The sequence below is a fragment of the Anopheles arabiensis genome, chromosome 3 (assembly GCF_016920715.1).
Source record: "Anopheles arabiensis isolate DONGOLA chromosome 3, AaraD3, whole genome shotgun sequence".
Lineage (NCBI taxonomy): Eukaryota > Metazoa > Arthropoda > Insecta > Diptera > Culicidae > Anopheles > Anopheles arabiensis.
The window spans coordinates 90,246,675-90,264,199 of record NC_053518.1 but is presented as its reverse complement, the minus strand read 5'-3'; the positions used below and the strand labels follow the sequence as shown (position 1 = coordinate 90,264,199).

The 17,525-nt window shown below is 48.0% G+C and overlaps 1 protein-coding gene across 5 annotated transcripts in view; it reads right to left on the bottom strand.

Moving 5' to 3' along the window:
* The window catches only part of LOC120901792, a 53,766-nt gene that overhangs the window by 31,397 nt on the left and 4,844 nt on the right, over nt 1-17,525 (bottom strand). For all 5 annotated transcript variants that reach the window (XM_040310042.1, XM_040310043.1, XM_040310046.1 and 2 more), the window contains exon 3: nt 16,048-16,915. In XM_040310042.1, the coding sequence (XP_040165976.1) occupies nt 16,048-16,072 (25 nt within the window). In that variant the 5' untranslated portion in view covers nt 16,073-16,915. The remainder of the gene's footprint in view (nt 1-16,047; nt 16,916-17,525) is intronic.

The window sequence follows — 17,525 nt, the reverse complement described above, 5'->3', positions numbered from 1 at the left end:
CTCTAGACAGTACTCGAGCAACTGATCGCCTGGAGACATACACACAAACAGACATTGCAGCTGTTTACATCAATATGCACAAGAATGTCTCGCACAGTAATGCGCAAGTGCCAATTCATTAACCGCATTCCCGGCGCTCGTGTGGAAAGATCTACGGAAGAATCTCCGCAAACACTCCGGGTCCGAGGGACTACCCTGTCAATATAGCAACAGACACTGTCAATGGGTTTATTTACATTTGCAATTTTGCACCATAAACAAGGGCCGCACACACCCGGAGGTCGCCGGAGTAGTATCCCCACAAACATCGCCCCTCGTTAAACCCTTACGGTGCGTGCGGGATTGGCAAAACAAACTGAATTATAGCACCGCGGGTCGACGACCTGATTTTTGTTTCCTTTTGCAGTGTTTTAGCACTGGGAATGCAGAATGGGAAGGGAATATGTGTGGCGCGTGTCTGGCATTTATATTGGTCAAAAAACCGTCACCCGATCGACGGGCCCATGTTTCATAGGACAGGAATGTTCCATTCTATGCTCGCCGACTCGCAGACATGAAGTTCCCTTCTACTCCAGCCGACACGCCACAGCACGAAGTGGGTTCGTAGGCGCGGAAAGCTCGCCCGATGATCAGATTGGTGCTGGGTGTTGTTTGTTGAAGGAAACAGTATGGCCAACTTCAACTCCAACAACCGGAGGCTCTACTTAAGCCGGCCTAATCCAGCGTTTTGTTCGGAAATAACAGCAAAAAAACACATTAAACCCAGCACTAGATAAGCCAAACGGCTTTACAGGCCGCGTAATCTAAACGTTTTCATTTCAGTTTCTACTTGAAACTCTGCTCCAAAACCTACACAGTCCGCAGGCGAACCGTTCAGTTGTCTTTAAGTGGTTGCAGTGCTTTAACAAGAACAGACATCTTAAGTGAGTAAATCACAGGCCACACACAACAGATTGTGTGCCGCCGCCGCCGCCGATTGAACCGATAGATAGAGAGTGCAGCGTGCTGTGGCTGTGGTTAATGGATTTTTGTTGCGGCAGAACTTTCACTGTGGCGCTTGCAGCCACTCTAAAGCAGCCACTTTCGACCGGGTTGGAATTCTACAATCTAAGCCCTGTGTCGCAGCCAACTGGCATTACGCACAGTCCACACCACACACTCCCGGAGGGTGTAAAACGGGTGTTCTCTCCTTCTCTCTCTCTGTATGTGTTTGGCGCGTTTGTGGAGTGGTGCCTAAAAAGAGTGGCCTTTTCCGGAAAGGGGTTGAGTCACTCGGTGGCAACTCCAAAAGGTGCTTAAGTCTTACGCACCACCGCACATTTTAGGCCACTTTCATATGCAACGGTCGGAATGTGTGTGTGTGTTTAATTGCTGGCCGCATTTACCTACCAAAGTGCGCGCCACCACAAGAAATTAGCCAACGGGGGAAACCGTTGGTAAGGTCTGTAAAAGGTGCTACGGGAGCTGCGCATATTACAAAGAGTTCCCTGTGTAACTGCCCCCTCACACACACACACACAGGATGAGAGCAATTCGAGAGGAACGAGAGCATTACAAAAACTGGAGCTGCCATCGCCCGGCGGGAGAGTGTCTCTCTGGGCCACGGAGTAACGTTGCTGGAACCGGGAGTTTAGGTGTTGCAGCACAAACACCTTGTTTCAGGGGCGAGCGCATTACCATCGACCCGGTATTGCTTTAGACAGCCCCGAAAAGGGCATCTTGCGCAGAAAAAGAAGTGTAAGTTGTGTTCGAGCTGGATTAATCATCATGCCTACCTGCTTGCAGGCAGCCCTTGGTGTACACCGTACCGAGAGGTCTTATGCAATGGCTCTCTTATGGGCACCCACGATGGAATCTCACGACAACCGCACGAAACCCCGTACGGCTCGAAGGAAGTTTGGAGGCGCACGCTTTACGTACAACGCTCCCCTCCCAGAAACCGGCTCCAGACTAAAGACAGTTGAGCGGTTTTAATCAAACTAGTGAAAATACCTATCGCGCTTGCTTGATCGGTGCAATTTGCAGAACCTCTTAGCCCACACCACAAAGGATCGCTTGCAATCCCAAAGAGCTCCAGGATCAGTGTCCCGAAGTACGCCGGAATGTTAATAGGCACTGACAGCTCGAACAGCAGCACAGCCGATGTTTGTTCCAATGTTGGAGGCATATCGGCGGCGTGTGGCGTTGTTTGGCCGTAGTTTATGTTCGTGCCAAATCAAACTGACAATTCTTGGCGTTGGAAACCATGCCGAGTAGCGCACACGACAAGAGATGAGGGCTAAACCCACCTCCAGAAAGCTCCAATGAGATTAACATGCTTGATATGGATTTGCACGAAACAATTGCTTAATAAACTCTGACTTATTGGTGTAACATTGTTGGAAATGTATGTATGCTTTCAACAAAAAAATAATATGAAGAATGCTTTTAATGTGCCATAAATCAATCAATTTCAAACATTCTAAAACAATTATTGAGGCCTGAAATAGAATGTTACGAGTATAAATAAAACATTACTACTTTAACGGTCCGTAGATCCGGAGCGTTTTAAAAAGTAGCGCCAATAAATAAGCTTCAAGTCAGTTCTATCAAAACGCGTGCCATTACATCCTCTTTAGAAGTTTTTATTTTTGTTTCATTTTTGCTTCAACTTATGTCGCCGAGCCTTCCTTTTCGTTTGATGGCGTAATCAACCACCCATTAAGCCACACGACGACCGGCCAATACGGTCGGTAAGAACGAAAAAATCAAAGCCAACGTGAACCCAGCGGACCACGAAATGTATGCAGATGACCCGCCGAACACACACACACACACACACACACAACGATCGTGCACAAACAAAACCCAATGAGCCATGGCGAATTTGGCGTGTTCCCAACCCGCCACAATGGACTAACGCTGCCAGTGCTTCTCTGCCTTGCCATGAAGGTTACGCCCCGCGTGCTCTTTTCCGTTCGAATCGTGCGTATTTAATTGACTTCGGTGCCATATTTGAACACCCTCACCCGGTGGAGGTGGGGGAGGGACGAGATCGAAGATGTAATTTCCAAAACCACCGAACCAGCCAGGCATTAGAGTATTTGCTGAGTAACTTGTTTTTCCTTATTTTCCCTCCAATGCGCGGTACACTCAGGTACACTCCGAAAGGCGAAAGACCCACAGTGACACGCCTGTGGAGCGGGCGTACCCTCCGGAACGAGCGAACACTCTAATTCCAACAGTGAAATTAAATCTAAGTCAGTCACGCCAAAGCGGTTGAAGCAGCAATCGTTCGGCGACATTTGTGTCTCGAGAATAAATCATTTCCGCACCGCATGGGGGACCGGGGGTACACCCGGGAGCGCACCGAGTGGAGCGTGAAGAACGACGGCCCGGAAATCGGACAACCTGACATACAAAAGCGCGGCATCCATCCAGACAATGGAGTTGCTATCGGGGGGAGCATGGGCTTGGGTGCTGAGGGAGTCACCTGACACGTGCACGGGGAAGCGACGGGGTTAGTGCTCACGCCTCGGGTGGTAGGTGACAACAACGACAGCAAGACCTGACCGCCCAAGGGTTTGGAGCACGCGTTGCGTTTGGTACGTGAGACTGAACCGATCTAACATCTCTGCAATGTCTGGGCATAGCTAACCTTTTCAAACTGAATGTCTCCAGAGTTCATCCAGTGGGGAGGTCCAACAACAAGTAATTGAGTCTGTGTGTGTAGGAGCTGCCTACAGACATAAGATGTATGTGATCTTGCGCGAGATGCCGCGACGTCTACTCAAGGCACCTTTTTGAAGCCTAAACCAAATCTACGAATGTCACCCTGGATCCACCTAGTTAGCTAAGAAGGCTAAGGTTTCTAGTCGGTAGAGCTTTCTGTCTATTGTTTCGATCGGTTTAAGCCGTGTCGTGGTGCACCTACACCTATGTCCCTGACATGATGCGTGCGTGTGGCATGATGTGACATTGTACTAACTCTACCTCATGCTATTTTTTCAGGTCGTACAGGCACAGGTGCGTTTCTGCAAACGCTTAATCTTTGACATTAGTCTTTGCGACAAAAGGGCAAACACGACCAATTTAAAGCATAGCCTGCGATCATCCAACCGTTGTTCACGCAATGTCCATGATATTCTGCACATTTCTTATGTCTTTCGATGCGTGGAACTGCGCCGTCCAACAATCGCTGGTTTGGAACTTCTCACTCATTAGCCGTTTGTTTTTACTTCACACTCTGGTAGAACGTTTTCCATCGTTTCCACTCTTCGGTACACCTCCCACTGGACGAATTCTCGTATTACCAATTGGCTTTTCCTTTGAACTCGCGCGCGTTCCGTTGTTTCGTGTTAATTTTTCAATTAATATTCATCGAGAAGTTCACTCGTCGACGGGCTAACGAACTCGATAGGCTGCAGATTGCGCGCGCCCAGATTCGGAATTTTGAAGCTGATCCGACGTAATATGATCTCCTCTCCCGTGTCTGTTCGGTCCCGAACTGGAAACGGTACTTCCACGGGTATGACGACCTCCAAATGTCTGCCAGAGTGCATCCAGCAATGACGGGAGAGTGGGGCTAATATATTGACGCCCGAATGCGAAAACTACGCATAATGCCTGTTCAGAAGAGTTGAAAAGGAACATAAGAACAAAAAAAATGGATCCACTCTTTCAGCGTTCCATTGAACCGTATCCAAACACACACACATGGTCAATGAAGGATGATCGTACCGCTCCAGAGCCAGCTTGGACCAATTAATTCTGAAATGCGAGAAAATTCTTTAATGCGTTCGGCTTTTGCCTATGAAACAATAACAAAAAACGGGAGGAAAGTGGCCGAGTGGCAGCAAATGAGAATTTCCCGTTCGAAACCAATCTTGCACCCATTGTTATCGGCAATTTTATTGCCTCATTTTTTTCTCATCTCCTTCGTTTTGTTCTGAAAATTCTCATCGGAAAATTTGATCCCAAACATTGGGTGGATTCTCCAAAGAAAAGAAAAGACAGAAAGCCGATGGTGCACCCATGCGTGGTCATTCGTGCGGCCAGTGTGAAGTGTAAATATTTGGAAAGTGATCAAGAACGATCCGACCACACGTTGCAGCCAGCCGCTTGGCCGACATCAGGGTCTGACACACAAGGGGAGGTATTAATCTCTTTTGATTCCTTCGATACGTCTTGGTGCCGCGTGGCCTCCGCTCAAATAAGGTCACTTTTGTTTACCGAGATTAATGACTTTTGAGCTTGGCGTTCTGCTTCTTTTGGGTGTGAAGAATGCACAAAGAAAGTAAAGAGCCAGCCCTCGTCAACCAAAAGCGGGTCTAAATGTTGACCCAAAAACACTCCTTTCTTGATCCACTACTTCAAGATTACTGAGGTTCATTCCTATCATGTAATAAGAAATGTATGCACAACAATAAACCTGCTCGATAACGTCCACACATCGAGAAAGGGAATCCATTTTCTCACTCTCGAATTGGATTCGAATTGGACACCAAAATTGAGACCTCACGCGGGAAAACAAATTATCCAATTAAGCAGATAAATCACCGTTTTCTGTTAGATTATCGTCACAATTACCAACCCCTGGGGCACCCCGTGCACGTGCAAAAGCCCGTGCAATAATAAGCAAAATGCGGTCCGTTTACGCCAAACAAGCTTCCAAATGTAGCTCCGTCGGTGCACTTTGGGTGCATTCACACCATAATTAGATGCTATCAACGCCGGAGCCATCAACACCCAACGGCAGGCAGCGCCACCCAAAATGCGACGTACCGGTGAGGTGAGCCATGCATGAAGCACGGGCATATCGTTCGCATAATATTGCCCCCGCTCAGGGCACAGCAAGCTAATTGCTCCACATCCGTCACATGCGAGAGCAGCAGCACCTTTCTCATTTTGGGAGGCTTCAATGTTGTGCAATAAAGCGCCAGCCCCACACACACACACGAACGATGTTAGATCATAGGCGACGTGCGTCTCCGGATCTGATAATGGCAACCGTTTTGGTGGTGGCAAACGGGGAGCGGACGAGAGAAAACCCATCAATATCGAATCGGAAAATGTAACACGCTTGTCAAATGGGTTTTCCAAAATGGTTCAGCAGCATCCACACGGACACACACACATTAATTAAGCGGAGCGTTTTTACCACCATTTCCACCCCGAAACGAATTCAATTACGTCGCTATATTAATTAAGCAATTAACACTTTTAACCATCCCGCACGATACGAGCCCTGCATCTGGTGCATGTGCATCACCTCACCCCCGAACGCACCTGGCCGCATCTGCGCAACGGAAGATTTGAGATTGCTTAAAAAAAAGCCGCTGAGCAAACGCGTCAATGCACGCAACATACTAAACCGTAAATGGCAATGCAACCGATACGGTTTGCATCTTTGCAGCACCCGATGCTCCCGACGGGTTGCCGCAACGGAACGACCCCTCGGTTCGCTGTGCAATGGGCGTTGAAATGCGCACACAATGAGCGCGCGCTTTCGTTGTGTGCGGAGCGGGACGTCGCGGGACGGACAGTGAGAAGAAGCATAGCATAACAACAAACAAAGCATAAACTAACATCAGGCTTGAGCGTGCAGCAAGCAAACGCAGCAGACAAGCTGAAGCAGGGGCTGCAATCATCTTCTGCGCTGCATCCCAAAAGGAGATGCATTTTATTTTTCCACGCAGCGCGACGCATTATGCGCAGACCGTGCGTGCTGCGCGTACGTACATCTTCCAGCAGCATACATTGCGAGTTGTTTTACGTTTCAATTGCTGATGTTTTTCTCCCCCCTCTCTTCAAAAGACAACGTCGTCAACGGCGGGCTGTTTAACAGTTCGATTTGTGCCTGCACAAACGCATTTACTGTGTATTCCCTCCTTTTTCCACCGCCCGCTGGCTCTTGCTGCCTCACCATCAACCGATGCTGCAGTGGAGGCAATGCAGGCAGTTTGTTCTAATCTGCAGCTTTCCATCGCGCCGCAGCGGGGTCTTCAAGAAGCATAATTACTTACAGTTGCATTTTTTTTTGTGTTTCCCAAGCGCCTGTTCTCTCCGCTCCCCCCAGCGGGTGATTTAAAAAAGCGGGACAGCGTTGTTCTGCGCCGCTAGAGTGCAGATGCGCGCGAGATTACAATCAAACGTCACCAATATGCGTTTGCGTACGGGTGCGCATTGTGTTACACAGTGGCCCACAAGTCCCACACGGGCTAATCAACCGCGGCAGTGCGATGTGTGCGCCTGTCCACTTGACGATGAAGACATTCAGCAATTGCCTAGTTGATTGTTTGCATATATTGCAAGCGCGCGCGCTCCCAACGGAGAGAGGGGAGGTCGATGCACCCGATGCAATTGATGGTACCGAGCGACTAGCGTCTTGTAAATTGCATTTATTTCATCACCGAGCGACCGTTCATGATAATTGATGTTAGTTGGAAGCGGCAAGCTAAAGCATGCAAACATGCGGATGGAGATATGAGTTCTTAATGGATTTATTATAACCTATAAGAAGGCTGTTAGACCCGTTCTAATAGTGAAGGAAGTTTTTAGGCATGTCTTAACACCAATGAAATGATGTATTTGCGATTTAATATGGCTGAAATCTAACGCACCACCTAAGCAACGAGCCAATAGTGTCATGATACAACCCGCGGCATACAACGCCTGAGATCGTGGGTTCAAATCCGTTCAGCATCAAACACTCAAACTTCAAATTCTCACATCCAGAATAGATAAAAGGTGTTTTATAACGTTTTCAAAACAAAATTCATAGCTACAATCATTTGATTAATAACGGTATGAATGGGTAAAAGAATGCTTCATTTGAATCACACTCTCCCCACATGCTGTGCACATATCTGATACAAACGATCTCGGAGTAATGTTATTTTAATAGCACAACATAAACGAAACATTCTCAAACATAATGTTTTTTCCTTACCCCCTTCTACCCTTTTCATGTAAAATCTCTTGCTGGAGATCTGCCAGTCGACATCTAATTTGTGCCAAACAGTGGACTGCCACAGTGCACTGTCATTTCCGGTGCCGTGGACATAGAGAGAAAGAGCGGCCTCACCATGCACCGTAGCGTTGAAATTTTGTCATTTTCCCATAAAGCATGACTTTCACCCTACTCCCGGCCACACAAAAAGCCAATGCAACAACCAAACTGTACGGCAAAACGGTGGTTCCGCTTCCACCTTGTTTTTATCCCAAAACCCGCTCCCCACCATTTTTGGTGCATTCTCGTTTGTTATGCAAACAATGACGAGACAAGACCCCCGGGCGCCGATCGCGCGGAAACACCCGTGGGTTCCATAAAACACAAGGGGGAAGCAGAAAGTGAACATACACAAAAAACAACAATAACGAGCCCACAGACCGAGAGAGGCAACACAAAACGCCTCATTTACCGTCCCTGATGGGATTCGAACTGATGCTGCACGGAATTTAGATCAATTAATCATGCGCCCTGTCACACGCTTCTAATAGTCCCATGCCGAGCCCGTGCCTTTTTAGTTGAGTTTAAACTGCATGGCAAACAGTTCCCTACTGGCCTTTAAGCTATTTAACGGCAGGATAATGAGGATCTGGTTGCCTGTTTGCAGAAGAGATCTGTCGAATGGAACTGGCACGACCGGTCTGGATCAATATTCCTTCTGGCCATTCGATTGTTTGTTTGAACAGATTGTATTCAGTATTTTTAATTGAGGGTATTGAAGTTGTTATTCGCCAAAAAAAAGACAACCTAGCGAACGGGAAATTCCCTCGAGCTGTTGTGCTGCTTGCGTCCTGTGGTGGATTTAGCCGCTTCGCTATTGGTTTGGTGATTCACACCGGTTCACAAAGCGAACAAATAAACACACAACGAATCTTCCCCACCGATCACCAGGAACTCCAAAAACGCATCACGGAAAACAGAGCGCTTCTGGTGGAGTGCGTATGTGCGTGAACAAGACAATAAAACCCCACACACCAAAGGGCCGAGTGCATAGAAGCGTAACATTTTAAGTGGAGTTTTGCGTACCGTTTTCCCCGTTCGTAAGCGCACGGACAGGGACCTGGGGCGTTCAAGCGAAGGTATTCCAGGGGCTCTAGCTTCCTGTGCAGTTCCACCGACGCATGTACCACCATAAACGCACATTTAGCATCCGGATGCAGTGGAGAAATTTGACTGCAATATCTGGCCCCAGTCCCAGCCCAGGGACTACTTCCCCGTCCTGGGTCTGAGTCGATGAACACAATGGATCAAGCTAGATTTTTTTAAAAATATAATAAACACAAACCCATTTACTCCGCTCGCTAGTTGGAGAGGTGTTTTCCAACAAAAGCCCACTCAACAAAGGGAATAAGGGAGCTCTCAACCGTGGCGTGAACACCTCTCCCTGCACACATCCCAGAACGAGATCCACCCATCAGGCGCAATAAAACTGTCGGATTTTCGGGCTTGGAGGCATTAAAATTCCGGTACCGCACACCGCTGTGGAGTCTCTCCCGAATGAGTCAGCTCTGCCGGCATCGGTACACCGTGAAGCAATCGGGGAGATATAGGCGCCCCTGCTCGTCTTCTAACTATGGCCTCTCGCCAGTCACAGTGAGCGAGTTTGCGCGGGCGTGGACCGACATTGAGTTTCGGGCAGGTTGCACACATCTCGAAGGCTGAGCGGTAATGCGGGAATGCTTCCTCTACCAGCCGCTGGGAAAGCGCTTCTAACCATCCATCCATCAAGGCGCTATCTCATGCGCAACGTACTGCCACGCGATGCCTTGGCGCTGCTAAGAGGCACTTCTAGGCTGCTATCGATTGGCGACTCTTCCCTGTTTCTGCCAACGAAGAAACAGAACGAAACGAGACGAAGATGCACACTCATCCAGAGATATGATCAATAATTTCTTCTTTTTTTTGTATTTTATGCCTCTTTTAGCGTTGTTGAGTAAAAAATCTACTTCGTCAGGAATTATCAAGCTTTATTAGAGCTTCTCCAGGGTGAGGCACACCCCTCTTTGACTTACTGACACCGAAAGAAGATCCCAAACTAGGTGGCAAACCCAAAAAGAGGGTTACAAAATGCGGCCACCCCGCAGACACCTCGAGTTCTTCGTTCATCGTAGCTCCAAAACCACCAAACCCATCAGTAAACCTGCCACGACCGACCACGTGCGACAACGCAGCAGTCGTACGGCAGCGATGGCACCGAGACAGATGGCACAGAGAAAGACGACGGCGCGCACATTATGGCAGATTATGCCTTCCTGTCTTTTTTAATTTGCTTCCGCCAGATCGCGATCGCGCCCAAAGACTGAACTGACAGACACCAGTCTACCAGTTGCCGGCCCGGGTCGTGTGCTCATTTGCAAACACGCGCAAGAAGAGGAGGACCTAGAGGGCAGAATGGTCATATTAATTTCTCGTACGAAATTATCCCTTCCTCTTCCCAAGACGACACGAACGACGCCAGTTTGGAGACTCTTCCTCTACTCCGTGCCACATATGCACCGGGCCTCGTGACCAGAGCTGCCGGCCTGTAATCAGTACGATGAAGAGGGAACAAACGGTCCCGATCTCGTGGGCTCCGTCCGTGTGGTGAGTTATTTAACTTCCCCTACGTACGTCCACGTTGTCGCCAGACTATGCTCCACATTTAACAACGGTTTATCGGTAACTATCTCTTGGTCGGTTTGCAGTTCGCTGACTTCTGAAGTGGCTGGCGATTCCTGCGCGTAAGGCGATCGCCCTACACCTTTGGGGAAGTTTCGGCCCTACCGAAGAGAGTGGTTGGTTTTCTGTTTGGGTCGTCCCCGAATGATTGACAGTAATAACTGCGGGTTATTGTTTTCTTTGCGCTCTACCACTCACTAACTCGTGCCCGTACGCCTCAAAAACAATAACGTCCAACAGGCAAAATGACGTGAAAATAAGCACACTGCGATCGCGTAGATCGTGATGGGCGGAATTTCTTGTGGAGAATAGCGCACACGCGGGAGGGGAATTTCGCTCGAGGATAGAAAGAACTTTCTACCAACCGAGTCGTGTCGTATTCTGGAAAGGAAAGGAAGCCAGATGTCCCAGATGGCACGGCGGAGAAAGGAGGTTCTTTCTCCAGTGTTGTTTTCAGCTTGTCGGTACTTGCCGTCACCAATTGCTCCCATCTGCTATTGGGATATGCAACATAAACTGTTATTTTTGGATCAATTTGAACAATACCGGTGCGACCCTTCGATCTCTTCGATAAACATGTAGCGCCAATGCCACGAAACGACTCGTTTGTACACTAAATTGCTTGCTTGTGTACATCCACACTTGAATTAATGTCCATTTTACTGTCTTCAAACTCCAAACATGGAATAGAGATAGAAGAAGACAACCCACAATAGCAACAAAGCGACTATAGTTCCTACCTTTCTCTGTTACTCCTTCTTCACCGTCGTCTCTCGGCTAGAACCCCGTACGCATTCCATCCTCCTTTCAATGAGACTTAAAGGTAAGCCCGTGTGTGTCCACTTTGCAGTCAAGCTAATCGATCAATTCTTGATGACTTTTCCGGTTTCATCCATCCCCTGTCCCGATCTTCCCTGTCCTTCATTGAACGTCTTCTATTTGCCTTTCCTGTTTAATTTCACATTTTATATTTGCTGTTGTTGTTTTTCCCCATCCCCGGATGGCTTTTTCCTGCGATTCTGAAAGCCATTCGATGGCTCCCCTTTTCGGGGCGCTCGTGCTTGATGCGGGGTGTGGCGGATGTTCCAATGCTTCTTCCACACCGCGAGCCGAGCGTCAGCGCAAAAGCAAAAGCCTCGCCTAAAAGCCCGCAACAGGGGGCTCCCTGTTCTGGTCGTCGTGGCCGGACGATGACAGCAAACGCTTCGTACGTGACCAAAACAATCTCGATGCGATATTACGGTAATGCAGCAGTTCTGCAGCACTTCAGCACATCGATAATAGTATCAATAAACGTACACATTGGGCTCTCTTCCACCAACTCCGCACAGCGTTCCGATCCCCCCCACAACGCCGCCGACAACGGTAGTCCACACGGTTATCGACATCCCATCAATCCGTGCCTTACCAGTGGAAAGATGGAATGAAATGTCCAAACGAAGGGAATTAAAATTCATTACCCACTTGATTTATAAAAGCCTTGTAATACGATAGACTCACTCGGCTTTACGACCAACCGACCAACGATCAAGCTTCGGTGGCTGCATGGTCCGCTGCACCGAACAGCCCCCCGAGTACATATCATTAAAAACACGTTTCTTTCCATCGATTTCTTAATCCATCGGCCACGGGGATGCATCCGATTTAGTTGAATCCAAAGCATTCTCGGGCCCGTTCTGAGACACCTGCCCGTTGTTGGAAGCATTTTTGGTCTACGGTCAAAATGTAAATATCCATCCAGTGGCGGATGAATAATGCAGCCACACATAGCTTGCTGCACAATGGGGAGGCAAACGAAATTCCAACGCTGAGCCCTACGCCACTGGGAACGACGTCCGTCAGATCAGCTCAGGACGTACAACAACATTCCATTCCGAGGCAGTTTAGGAACGCAATGCAAACACATCCAAATATTGAAAATAGTTGAGCAGCGGTTTGAACCGTTGCGATCGTTTGTCCCGCAAAGAAACATCCAAAGACGAAAAGGAAAGTGAACCCAGCAGAACGTTAGGTGGTCTCTCGCTGTACGTCCCCGGCGCAGCATGATTCACCTGTTCTGAAACGATCGTCAGTCAGTTGTGAGATGGAGTTGTGTTGAAACTGCCTAAAGTACACCATCACAACGCAACGGAGAGTCGTCGTGATGCACGCGTGCGCGTTGCTCGTTCATACCCCATCCCAAGCAGAGCTGTGGAGGCACGCAGAAAGCAAACCTAAACCCTAAAATGGTAAATCTAAATTCTAGACCCCGGGGCGGAAAATTATACTTGCTAATTATAATGCTAAACTCGAGTGAAGAAATGATGCCATCACCATGCACGACTGAACGCGGAAGGGAAGCGCGCGTGCACAGGAGGCAGAGGGAAGAATTTTCCGCTCGGCACTCGGCGTCGTGGATCAGTGCGTTTTCAGACCATAAAAAGACCTGCCGATGAAGACCTGCTCCGGGGTACACAGATTGGTTGGCGAGGGAGGCCCCTATATCCCTCTCTTCTTTGTGCTGCGGCACCTCTCATGTATGCCGGGGTTTTGTTTCAAGACCTCCCAAATCTTGACCTATCTTTTTACGCTACAGTTGGAGTTCTGAAGACTCAAAGACAGGAACCTTCAATGCCTTAGAGTCTCAAATAGAATTAACAACAGCGCTCGCAGATCAATCATGGATTCGACATTGGAAGACACCTTGCGCGCAAACACACTCCTAAACCCCAAAATAGGTGTCTATTGTTTCATAATTTAACTACCCTTCAGACAGGCTTTTTCCCTCCACGTGTAAACAAATAAACAAACAAACGGCTTAACAATCAACGGTAATCAACCGGCGGGCAATAAAAACCTCAAGTCATTTCGTCGTCACGAAGAGGAACGGAACGAAGCAGATTTTGGACAGGTAAAGGGAGACCCTCCGAACGATCATCGTCTTACGGCAGCGCACGATTTAAATGATGGAAAATGCGCAACGCAGCTGGAAGCGCACTGAGATTACAATAATGATGCAACGCCGGGGCCCGTTAATTAGGGCTTCATTCCACGTCATCCACGGCATGCCTTCGGTGAGTTGTAACACTTCGCAGCAACATACACACAAACACTGCGTGTCTTGCATCCTTTCCGCGAGTGGCATGTCGTCGTCAACCGTCCGTCAACAAGCTGATAATGTGTCAAATGCGTATGGTTATGTCTCACTTGGAGCGACGGCATTGTGATGGTGACACCTCACACCACGTGGGGCAGGACATTCCCACTAATTAGCTACCATTTAAATGCGTTTGGTAACTGGCTGGCATGATACTCTGCATTTCGATGCCGGCGATTTTGAAAAAATCGCATAAATAGCAGTTCGTTTGGTTTGTGCCTTGACGTGACCATTTAAGGCATGTTTTCGATACGGCTACTAAACTAGATCACTTGACTTTGAGACATGTCATAGGAGCCATTGTCCTTGTATGATGCAAGTGATCAGGTGACCAATTCCAAAGGAATCTTCAAAACTTGAATGGACATATCCACATTCGACGGCTTCTATTTCAGGTTGTCGCGTAGCGGCAGCACAAAAATAAACCAAGACTAAATTACAGCTTCAAAATCTAGACACTAAGAGGATGACATTTATGACACCTTTAAAAACACTCGAAATAGCTCAAATTTTCTGAAAGATATCGACACCACATTGGCCAATGTCTCGAGACTATGCCACAGGGCTTGTGATGGAATGCTTTCTGGAATGCGTCCCTCTTTAAGGGAATCGCTCCAAACAACATCCAAACAACCGCAAGACCTTTGGGAAGAATGTCGTTGAGCAACGAGGGGCTTCAAATGCTACAACCACATCTTCTGCCAATTGCCCATCAACGACGGGGCTGCTCCCCTTCTTCTCCCATTAAAAGGTGCCCCAAGACTAGGTCACCCGAACTTCGGTGGGAAACAAGCTCCAATCGTTTCTAGCGCCCGGCAACTACCACCTCCACGCGTAGCTAGAGGTCACAGAGGAAGACCTAAAACACACCTCGTCAATGGGAAACCATCAGCGCCCAACGATGTGCCAAAGTGTGAAGTCGATCACGGGTGGATCCGCAACAAACCCTCTCCCCCCTTTCCAACAATTGGACGGAAATAGTCGACGGATGGACGGCAAAGGTCATTACGTATCGGAGGCTCGGAAGCGGGGGCCGCACATCTTGAATGCCGCCACATGGGAATGGATCGAGAGGTTGGAGCCTGCAACCCTTGATGTGTCAATCGGTCAGCTTGCTGATTGGACCCGTCGAATCGATTGGGCCTGGGCGGCCATTGACTTCAGAGCTTCAGTGTGTGGTCTCCACAAGCTCTCACCGATCGTGTCTGCAGATAATCGTATGAAGACGGAGCCTTTATACGCCGGTGCGATGATAAATTGATTTCAACGCCGTAAGGCTTTCTTTTCCTTCAGCACAATGACGGCACAGTCAACAACAACGAAAAGCGATCGTCCTTCCATAATTTATAATGTGTGAAAATCAACAAATCGTGACCACCGCTTCTTGACGTGCGTTTTCCTTTGGTCGCTGCCAAAATTAATCAAATTATGCAATTCAATGGGCAGTCTATCGCGCAACAGTCTACCATCACCTTCAAAAGAGATATTTTTCGGTTAATCATAAATTTGGACGCTCACCAGTTCTGTCATTATAACGGTGGAATACAGTCAGACGGTTTGGGACGTTTAGTAGTCGATCGAGCTAAACATTTAAACATCTCGCGAGCGAGATGAATTCCACACCATCGGTTATGAATCGCGTCGGCTTCAAGATGTGTCGTGATTTATGATACTCATAAAACCTCCGTATAGAAACCACAAGACACGACAACCATTTTAAACCATATGCCTAGACTATGATCTTTCTCCTGGTCCTGGTCGAGAACCTAGTCCAAGGAAAATCGGGCGGCAAAAGTGCACCGCACATTGAGGAACACGCTCAATTGACAGAAACGTCGCATCGTTCAAACATACTTCGTTCTCATTTTTTACTCATATTCTGTGCACTTCTATTCCCATAGACCACGGCTCCATTATGACATTTCACTGTTTTGTTTGATCCATCGCTTATGGCGGAAGTGAATGCGGTGCTGTCGGAAAGAAAACCGTTTCGGGCGGCACATGATTTACACTCCCCGAAGCCGAACCTTGTTAGCCTTTCGCGGCTCAAAAATAGACCATTTACTGTACTAAACAATCAACTCCAGACCCTAACGTGAATGACAGCACTGTTCGTCTTGTTGTCCAAAGAAAAAACGAACCCATTTAAAGAAAAACCGTTCCCAATCCTTAGAATGATGATAAAAACAAACAAAAAAACACAGCACACACGCATCAACGCCCTAACGCAAATGAAGAGCAAATGCTCCATATTTGTACTTACCTAAATCACTGTCACAGAGCACCATCTTGCGGCTTGTGCTGCTTTTGTTGTGGGAGCTCTTGGGACCTTTTGCTTTCTATTCCTACAAGTTCCGACTTTTCCACAGACACACACACAGACAGGTTCAGAGAATTCGCAAAATATGACACACCACGTCGGCGGCGGTGAGTAATCTAGGGGCACGAATTATGTCTTCAACAAATGCTCGATGTCACACTCTCTACGATGCACCTATTCGCATGCACAGCACAGCACACACACTTTGCAAAGAACCAGGGCATGCAAGAACTCAAAACGCAAACAAAACCAAAAAGGTAAACACACACACAAAGAGACGCGGAGAGGAAGGTCCTCCTCGTACTCGACGAAACTCCAGAGCAAAGAGCTCGCGTAAGAGTTACCTCCAGGAGCTGGCGGATGATTCACTCCGCGTTCGGTGTGCTCGTCCGTGGGTGCCCTTTGCCGGTTTGCCTCGAAATCAGAGCAACAGCGAACGCTGCAACTGCACTTTTGCAACCATTCAGCCCCCAAAAGTAGTAAGCGTCAGGCCCATAAGCGGGTGGGGTTCCGTGTTCCGTGGAGCTGTTCTTGCTGTTCTAGGCTGAATGTGACACCCACCGATTTGTAGATGATGAGGCAATCGTTTCGTGTGTACTTCACCGCTCACTGTCGAACTACTGCCTTTGGCAAAAGATTCTGGGTGATCTTTCTGACTGGAGGATCAGTACAAGCTACCAAGATGTTCCTGCGCTTTAGCAATCGTACGATCTCGATGGTACGTGACTGGTGCAAGTTTTCGTCGCAATTTGCCCACACTCGGGTGCGCTAGTACTCCATTCATCTTGAGAAGTCCTCGGTGAGGGGAGCTCTGTAAAAAAAAGAAAAGAAAATGCCGAATTAAAGATTAGCATCAAGACGTATTGTAACAACCCTCTTTGGGTTGTTGATTTAATGTTTCCATTGATGATTCCATTCAAACGAGCTAACTTCTCACCACAATTTCCCCCTTTTCTTGTCGGTCCAAAATCGAGCCAATTGACTTACGCTCAAGCATCGAATCAAAATGCCAATGTCACACAAAGCAACAAAAAATGTCCCTAAATGCAGCCGACGTCACCAAAAAATTGGTTACAAAGCACCGAAGAGCACACACACAAATCTTTGCTGAAAGGGCAGAAAAGGGATCGAGTAAGGCGAGACCTCGGGCGGGGCTTGCCCCGTATCAATGCTGTTTCCTTCTGGTCATGAGCTTTCAACCGAAACGACCCAATAGGAGACAGTTTTTTTTAGGAAATGTTGGTCGTTCTTGTTGCAGATATTTGCGCCCATACAGCACTAACCCGAAAGCAAAGAGAGAGAAGGAAAAAAAACACAAATGTTTAAAAACCATCGACCACCGAAAATGCCACTCGGCATCCAAAAAAAACCCCGCATTACCACTTGGAAACTGATCGTATCGGTCTCGTTGATGCAGATGG